The sequence below is a fragment of the Monodelphis domestica genome, chromosome 1 (assembly GCF_027887165.1).
Source record: "Monodelphis domestica isolate mMonDom1 chromosome 1, mMonDom1.pri, whole genome shotgun sequence".
Classification (NCBI taxonomy): domain Eukaryota; kingdom Metazoa; phylum Chordata; class Mammalia; order Didelphimorphia; family Didelphidae; genus Monodelphis; species Monodelphis domestica.
Genome location: NC_077227.1, coordinates 43916669 through 43926444, shown reverse-complemented (window position 1 = coordinate 43926444; position 9776 = coordinate 43916669). Strand labels below are relative to the sequence as shown.

Below are 9776 nucleotides of genomic sequence, written 5' to 3'. Positions count from 1 at the left end.
GTCCTGGGTCATTGCATCATGGCTACTCACTTCTCAATTTAAAGGGAAAAACCCCAAATGATAATAGTAAGTATTCAGAATCAAGAAAAATAAATTTCTTCATTGTCTATGTAAAAAAATGTATGTCTCGTTCTGCATCTTGAATCTATCAACTCATTGTCAGCAGGCGGGTTGAATGCTTCTTTATTAAAGTTTTAGGGTCATGGTTGGTCCTGGCATTGGTCAGAATTCTTAAATCAGTTAAAGTTATCTGTCCTTACAATGCTGTTATTATACAAAGTATTCTGGTTCTATTTACTTCACTTTGCATCAGTTGGTGCCAGCCTTTCCCAAGTTTCTCTGAAACCATCCTTTTTGCATTTCTTATGACATCCTTTACTTTTTGGTGAAAGGGAGGATTTTTCTGAGGGCCTGTTTGACTTCCTTGTTTCTCAGAGTATAGATCAGAGGATTCAAGGTGGGGCTCAACATGGTGTAAAGGACACCAGCCAGTTTACTCTTTTCTGGACTGTAGCTTGAGACTGGGCTTATGTAGGCATAGAACACAGCAGTGTAATACATAGATACCACAATAAGATGGGATGAACAGGTGGAGAAGGCTTTCTTCTTTCCTTCCGTGGTCCTTATTTTCAGAATGCTGGAGATGATTAAACTATAGGAAACCAATGTCATTGCAAAGTTCAATATTCCATAAAAGGCGTCCGCCAGGACTATCATTATGGTATTCACATAGGTAGGACTGCAAGAGAGCAGCAGCAGGGGAGGAACCTCACAAAAGAAATGAGTAACAACATTGGGCCCACAAAAATCCAATCGAATCATCAAACCTGTGTGTATTGCAGTATTAAAGGCACAGAGACCCCACACTCCAGATGCCAACACACTACAGAGTGTCTTGCTCATCATGGTGTTATAATGTAAAGGGTGGCAGATGGCCACATACCGGTCATAACCCATGACAGTGAGCAGAAGCAACTCAGATGATGCAGACCAAGTGAGAAAGTAGAGCTGGGCCATGCAACCCCCAAAAGAGATGGCATTCTCCTCAGAGACCAGTCCCTCTAGCACTTTGGGCAGAATGGAGGAGGTACAGATGATATCCATTGTAGCCAAATTAAATAGGAAAAAATACATGGGACTGTGGAGGCTCGAGTTGAATACAATGGCTGTGATGATCAGGACATTACCAGCAAGTGCCACCATATATAAAAAGAAAAAACAGATAAACAAGAGGATTCGGAGTTCTGGGTGTTCAGAAAATCCCTGAAGGATGAACTGAAATGTCTGTGTCTCATTAATCATAGTTGGAGAGTTTTCAGAAGGAGACAGGAGATCCTTGCACTCTGGGTGGCTTCATGAGCTATGTAATGATAATAAGAATGATGATTACAAAAAATGGAAGATCATGATCATGATAAAAAAAACCCTAACATTTATACTGTGCTAAACATTTTACAATTATTATACCATTTGGTCCTGACAACAAACTTGGGAAATATGTACTTTTACTTTTCTATTTTACATATGAGGAAACTGAGGCAAATAGAAGTTAAGCTACTTGCCCAGGTTAATGCAGCTAGTAAATGTCTCAGCCTGGATATGAATTCAGATCTTTCCTCCGTGGCTGGATTCTATTCATTATGTCACAAAATGCCTTTGAATCACAAAGATTTGATATTCAATTTTGAAAAAAAATTAAATATGTTGATTTAGGACTGATGTAGTTTTTCTTTTATATGCAATGTTTTAGGAACACCCTAAAATGGCATGTACTCAAGTATTTTAGTTGTACATCTCTTCTCTTCAAATTCTTCTAACTTCATAATGTAATGGGTAATTTTACCATGATTTTCAGATATTATTAAAGTTGCTATCCTTGAAAAATTGCATGGTAGAGTACAAAGCTTAGAATCAGAAAGACCTAACATCTTATCTCATTTCAGACACATTTTCTTTATTAGCCTGAATCAGTTACTTAACTTCAGAACTTGATTTCTCCAACTATAAGGTGGGGAATAATTTATACTTTACTAGGTTATTGTAAGGATCAAATGTGATGCTGTATGAAAAGGACTTTCAAACCTTAAAACACTCTATAAATGTGTGCTATCATTTTAGAATCAAAACCCACAACAATTCTAAGATTTTTAAGTCTCTTTTGCATTTTCCTTTTAATTCTTACTGTATTTACTAATTTCCTCGTTTGTTCATAGTTATTTTGTTACTGGTCAGATAAGTGGCACAGTGGATAGATTTTTGGGATAGACTGATCTTGAGTTCAAATCTGGCCTCAGATACTATGTGATCTTGGACTCATTTAACCTTTTTGCCTCAGTTTCCTCACCTATAAAATGAGTCAGAGAAGGAAATAGCAAACCACTCTAGTATCTTTGCCAAGAAAACCCTGAAAGGGGTCATAAAGAGTCAGACATGAATGAATAACAACATTGTTACTAGATAGCTGGAGAATCCATCCAATAATATTTTGTAGTATTGTTCAACTCTGGCTATACTCACTATACCTACCTTTTTTTCTCTCTCTTCTTACCCCCAGTTGTCCTCTGTTTTGCAGAAGTATAATTAAATAACTGAAAAGCAGTTATAGATCTGCGGATAATTATGAACTCTAATTTTTTGGGACTAGGTTTTAATCATGTAATATTTATACCTCTTCAATTTCTCTAATTCTATATTTTGTTCCCACTTTGAGCAAGCAGGGGAGATACAAAGGCCAAATGAGATCTAATTACTTCCTTGATTATGTTCATAATCTAATGAGGAAAGTGACATTCTAATGGTTATTTTAATTTGTGAAAATCCATAACTTCTTATGCTGGGCTTTTTTGTACTTAATGAGAATAAGGACTTGTTCTTCTGATAGCTATAGCCATTTTGAGGAAATTCATTCAGGATGGAAAAAATGGTGTAAACACTTCTATAATTGAAATAGCCATATAAAGGAAGGAAAAAGGCAATTTCTACAAGAAAAATATTTTTTTTCTGCCAGAGTTTGGCACTACATATATTGTTTTCATTTGTATTTTCCAGATAAGAAAATTACAAGCCAAAGAGAGATGAACTTGCCTATTGTCAAATAACAAGTAAAGGTGGAAATAGGCATTGAAACCCATTTTTTATTCCCATACAAATCAAGTGTCCAAGAAAACAAGTCAGTTATCAGATTCAATGACTTTATCAATTATCCTTTATATCTATGACCAATAACTATTTCCATGTAACCACAGACTCACTCAGTGTCATGTTGATATTATGTGTCTTAGGCAAGTTACAAACTCAGGTCCTTTCATTCCAAAGCAAGTATTCTTTTCACTGTAGTACCATTTCTGTTCTGTTGAGTTATTTCAATTATGATCAACTCTTTGCGACCCCATTTGGGTTTTTCTGGGCACGGTTACTGGAATGATTTGTCATTTCTTTCTCTAGCTCATTTTATAGATGAGGAAACTGAGGCAAACATGGTTAAGAGATTTGCCTAGGATCATACAACTCAGGAATATGAATCTTCTTGAACAAAGGCCTTGCTCTTTATCCATTGTGTCACCTAACTTTAGCCATACCATAGAATTAAAAAATATCCTAACAGTGAAAGCTAGAAATAGATACTTTTAATGAAACTTTCAGAAGAAGAAATTAAATGAACCACTAATAAGATTTCATATAAAAAGAGATGCAGGGGATTGAAAGGATTGAAAACTGAATGCACAAACATTCAAAGAACTGATAAACCATGTATATAAAATATTTCCAAAAAATTAAAAAAAAAGAAAAGTCATAATGATTTCAGTATTCAAGATAGTCCTGCTCCCCAAGAAAACATAGTAAGGGGGAAGCCACAGGACAAAAGCAGCAAATAGTCTCCCAAATAGAAAGGAAATAAAAGCAAATAAAAAGCTTTAATTGTTCATTGTGAACAACCAAGTTAAAGAGAAAGATTCATCAGCAGGGAAAATCAGTCTGAATAATCAAATCAAGGAAAACCACAAGAAGATAACAGTTTTAATAAAATAAAGCAGTTTTGTTTTTTGTTGCAGTCATTACTGGCTCTTCATGAGCCCATTTAGGGTTTTTTCTTGTCAAAGACACTGAAGTAGTTTGCTATGTCTTTCACCAGTTCATTTTATAGATGAAGAAACTGAGGCAAATAAGATTAAATGACTTGCCTCATGTCACAGAGCTACTAAGTGTCTAAGGTCATATTTAAACTCAGGTCTTCCTAATTCCAGGCCTAGTAGTCTATTGTTCCATCTACCTGCCCCAAACAACACTTTACAATATAAGAAATGGATGATTTTTTTCCTCAGTGTGACAAAACACTTTCAAATGAAATGAAAAACTAGGATGATACACAATGTAAAAACAATAGAGTCGTAGAGTTATCCAGCATCAACTATATTTTCTGTTGCAGTCTTAGAAATAAGGCATGTCAAGATGGCAAAAATAAAAAATAAATAAATGTATTTTAAGGAAACAGTCATGAGCAGAGAAGAGATTAAAGATTCCTATTTGTAGATGACAGAATGGCATAACTATAAAATACAAGAGACAATGCAAATTTTAAAGCAATAACTGCAAAATACAAGATATTGGCTAGACTACAAAAATTTTTAGTACTACAGATCACTAACCAGATATCTAGAGACTTAATGTTTCTGTTGTTTTGTGCATGTGGTTTCTTCCTTCACTGATACAGGGATCAAAAGTCCCTTACATACGAGTAGAAAGTCTACATGAGTTTTGTGACCAAACAATCATTCCTCAGCGATCAACCTGGTGATTATCCCCTGAATTTAGCAAGGCTTGATGTTGGATGGTGGAAATCCTGTCTACATCCTGGAGTATAATTAGTCTTCTCTATTACTGCAAGCCCTGTTAAATAGGTGCTCCCATGGCATTACCTCAAGAAGCCACTGGAATCCCCAAGCTACAGTAGGCATAAAGGAATTTAACTAACAATTTTCTACCCACTTAGATATAAAGAAACCAAAGAATAAGCAAGGAAAAATGGTAGAAAATATCATTTGTAATAGTGATGAAATGATAGTTAGTACTTGAATATTTGCGCCTCACCCCAAACTATATGATGACTACAATAAAACAGTTTTGACAGAAATAATAAAGAACAAAATAACTGGAGATATTCGCATTGTATGTGGCAAGGCTGAGTCATGGATACAGACACCAATACTAACCTCATTGAAGTTTGTTAATTGAAAACAAATAAAACTGTGCTTTTAAGCCTGAGTTAGGGGTCAGTGAGGGGTACCCAGTGAGATTGATGGTTTTTATAAAATCAAGTGGAGACCAGTTTATACTTTATGAGCAGGATCCCTATGTCTAATGCTGTTTGCCTCATTTGCTTCTGGCCTCATAAGTACCTAGTAATAGTGACAATGATTGAGTGACAACTCCCTACTCTCCTTTTCTGAGATATATTTTTTTCTTCTCTATGTGCAAATGTATGGGCCATGTCAACTTTTGTACTTTAAATAAAGACAACATAGGCATAAAAAGTGATAAAAAATTGAAATTCTGATGAGTAATCACATAGGATTAGATAAAACATTACAAATTTTATATAGATGAGGAAATGGATAAGTATATCAAAGGTAATTATTAGGATGGGTGGAAAGGAAAAAGGGGAACTTCTTGGAGCAGCAGCCTTATGTAAGATTTGAATTAGGGAATATGGATTTGAATCCTGACCCTCCTACTTACCAGCTCTGTGACCTTGGCCAAAACATATAATCTTCTTGGGTCTCAGTTCCTCAGTTCTAAAATGAGGAGGTTCCAGGAAGAAGAAATAGAAATCATCAACAACCAGCAGATCTCATACTCTCACAATCACAGCTGTATGAATTAAAATCACTTTGTGATATTATATTCTGCACAGGGAATTGGTAAAGATAGTAAAATGGATAAAATTCCAAACTGATAAATATCTTTGGATAAACAGGTCTTCCATTGTCCTTTTGAGTCTCTGAATTGGTTTGGTCATTTTGCAAAGCAAAATGTTGAACAAGATTCATAATACTCTTTGTATTCTTTGACCCATTTATTTCTTAGACTCATATCCCATACAATAGTTAACTAGACATGGCACAGGGCACAGGGAAAGACTGCTTTGTACAGAAATAATTATACGAGGCTTATTCAGAGTGGTAAGAAAAATGGGGGAATAAACTGCGGATCAAAAAATACAAGTCAAGTCAAGCAGTTTGTAAATTTTAAGATGCTTTTAAAACACGAAAAGTTCTATGACTCTTCTATATGTTCAATGATTGTAAAATGTTTGAAGGAACTGTGACATACAAATGTAATAAAAATAATTACATCACGAGAAATAAGAAGCATGAATCATACAAAGAAATGTGGTAAGATTTACATGAAGAACATTTTCTGCTTATTCTTGTTTCCTTTGTCAATTACTTCATATTAAATAAAAAAGCAAGAAAATCGTTTTTTTCTCTTTCTGTCTTCCTCTCTCCCTGCCTCTCTCTCTGTCTTCCTTCTCCCCATCTCTCTCTCTCCACCCTTCTCTTTCACCCCCCCCCCAATTTTCTTTCTCTACTGATGGAAGTGAAGATAAGAATTAAATGCATAATATGCATAATTTGCATAAATCATGAATTCACTGATCTCCCTTCATGTACACATTGATTCAGTTATTTAAATTGGAGTCACCTTAGATTCTGTTTGAGATCCTCCAGTTTCCTTAAACTGTAATCCACCAGTTATGACATTGTTTCCTGTCCTAGAAAAAAAATCAGTAATGTATCTGTGAATGCCTAATAGATACATTACATAATATATTCATTTATTGTCATATACTTGTTTCAGAGGTAAAATAGGACATTGGGAAGGTAGTGCACTGTAATGGAGAGATAGTTGTGTTAATATCGCTCAACCTCTCAGTGTAATTCTGAAGTGTAAACAACAACAGAGTAGCAAATCTGTACCTGTGGGGGGGAGTTTTCCCATTAGGGAGTTTCCCACATACCTCTTTGCCTCTGTCTCTGTCATCTTCTTTTGATTCTGTCTCTGCCTCATTTCTCTCTCCCTTCCTCTGTATCTCTCATTCCTCCTCTCTCTCTTAGTCTCTCCTCTGTCAATGTCTCTTTCCTTCCCCTCTCTCCCTCTTCCTCTCTGTGTCATATATATGTATGTATTATACATATATTTATATGGAATAAATATATTTACACACAAATATTTGTGTATGCATATATTATATTCAACATGAATTCAGTATAATACTTCTTTGTCATGGAAAATCCTTCAAAGAAACCTTTCTTTAAGCTCAGTTACAGATATGAATCTCACAGCTATGATTTAAATATAAGGATTCTTATCAAAAAGGACCTAAAAGTAAGGAAAAAGAAACCATTAATGAACAAATTGGTTGCGATCTATCCAGTGAACAATTAGTTTGGAGGAGAACTGCCGATTTACTGTGATAACACAGATAGGTTCAAAGGTTCATCCTGATCCAGAAAGGGATCAAAGAATAGTCCAATATTCTTTCTCTTGGAAGGACCACAGACACTTTGTTGGCTTTTGGCCAACCATTTTTTTCTTCAGAAAATAGCAGCTCTGTCTCCCCAGATATTTGAAGGATATCGACATTAGCTTCTGCCAGGTACCAATAGCAATGCTACTAGTAGAAAAGGACATTTTAAATGACAATTGTATTTTTCCTTTTGAAAGGTACTATCTAAAAACTAAGGATTTGAACAAGTTGATAAATTTTGTTTTGACTCAAAAAATTTCCAAGGCAATATCAAATTAATGTCTTTTTTCACTCTATATTTCCCCCAAACAGCTACCCAAAATTGTTTTTCCCATTTCTTTAGACCAGTGGCCTAGCATTGGATAACTATCTACTAACATGCCAGACACTGAACTAAGTGCTGGGGAGAAAGGCAAAAAACCTCTGCTCTAAACTAGCTCACAGTCTATTGGGAAAGATAGCATGCAGATCACTATGTACCAACAAGATATAAGCAGTGTAAATCAGAGGATGGTTTGTACAGGGAAAACACTAAGATTAAGCAGGACTGGAAAGGCTTTTTGTAGAAAGTAGGACTTTATATGAGACAATTCTACTCTGTGGGAAGCTATGAGATAGAGATGAGGACTGTGAAAGTTTCAGGCATGGCGCAGGGGGCCAGCCATTCAAAATACACATTTTAAATGCAAAAAAATCCATCTTTTCTTGTTTCAACTTTCCTGACACAAAAACTGTATTCCCAATTCTTTTTTAAACTTTTACCTTCCATCTTAGAATCAATACTGTGTATTGGTTCCAAGGCAGAAGAGCTGTAAAGGGTAGGCATGGGGGTTAAGGGTATTGCCTTGGGGCAGCTAGGATGTGTCTAGGGCCAGGTTTGAATTGAAGACCTCTTGTCTCTAGGTCTGGCTCTCTATCTACTGAGTCACCTACCTGCCTCCCCCTCCAATGTTCCCAAATGAGGAATCTATTTGGGAAGGGAGTTTTTCTGGATGGTTTATTTTTTAATATCTTTAAAGAATGGATTAATTTTAATGATAGCGTATTGCCCCAACAATTCATTTTCACCCATTAATCATCAGAAATGTCTTTGTACCATTAATAATTTAAAGTAAAACTTGTTAGTAATTAGATATGGCCAACAATGGCATGGACTACCTTGAAGAGAGTGGAGCTCTCCCATATCTTCAAATGGAAGATGGATGGTCAGAATCTCTCAGGGATTCAGCGATGATGGGACCTACTGATCTCTGCTGACCTCTTTTTTATCTTTGCTAAATTCTCTGATTCTTTGATAATGACAAATGCTTACCTTTGTCTTTAAGGAGTTTGGAGTTCATCCACAGATACCTTCTGATCAATCTGTAAACCTATTTATTATTGGCATGAGAAGGATATTGTTATTATTTTTATGAGTTATTTCAGAAATGGGAAATAGGATCAGAATATTTCATGACTTACCAATATATCTTCAGAGCTGGAAGGAACTTTAGATAAACTTAATGGCTTTACTGATGGAGAAACTGAGGTCCAAGGAGAGGTAATGTCTTGTCCAAGGTTACAAGTAAATTATTCTGAGAGCTAACTAGATCTGAGGTGCTCTGATTCCAAGGTCAGGGCTCTTCTTTTCAATGATAAATGAATTCATGGATTACACTGAGCCCAGGGGGAAAGACAGCCCAAGAAAAAAACAAGAAAATAGCAAAAATGTGGCTTGCCAAATATTTGTTGCCATTGAGGATTGAAATGAAAACCCAGAACTCTAAACTCTCTTGGGTTTTCCTGATTAGCATTTAAACATTATTTGGATTTAAACATAGATATTTATCATTTAAATATAAATATTTTTCTTTCATTTCAATATGATTGCTAAATCCTTTAAAATGTGTGCATATTGGTCACAGCAGTAGAACTAAATGCTTCCTGACACACAAAGGTGACAGAAGACATTGATAGAAATTAAATGTGCTGGGGTGGTAAATTTTATTCCTCAAATATACTTCCAATAAAATGAATTTAGGCAGGTAAACTCACATGTGCCTTTGAATAACTCTCCTCTATATTTCTGGATCCTTGAGTACCTTTCTTAGTTAACCAGTAAAGTAGATATAGCTGTAAGTGGAAGTCACTGTCATGACATCTCTATTTTGAAGATAGTCCAATAATAGGACACAAAAGAAGCTGCCAACTCGCATTTAAACATCTCTCTCCCTGACTCTGTGATTCATCTGTGACACATTTCTCCACC

The 9776-nt window shown here is 35.5% G+C and overlaps 1 protein-coding gene across 1 annotated transcript; it reads right to left on the bottom strand.

Moving 5' to 3' along the window:
* Nucleotides 1–211: 211 nt before the first annotated feature.
* LOC100028659 (olfactory receptor 13A1-like) lies at nt 212–1463 on the bottom strand. The gene has a single exon (XM_016428553.2). It carries the CDS (start codon nt 1300–1302, stop codon nt 376–378), a length of 927 nt encoding a protein of 308 aa, XP_016284039.1. The 5' UTR covers nt 1303–1463; the 3' UTR covers nt 212–375.
* Nucleotides 1464–9776: the final 8313 nt, after the last annotated feature.

Excerpts from the sequence above, each read along its gene's own strand:
- LOC100028659 (XM_016428553.2), bottom strand. The coding sequence starts at position 1,302 with ATGATTAATGAGACACAGACATTTCAGTTCATCCTTCAGGGATTTTCT.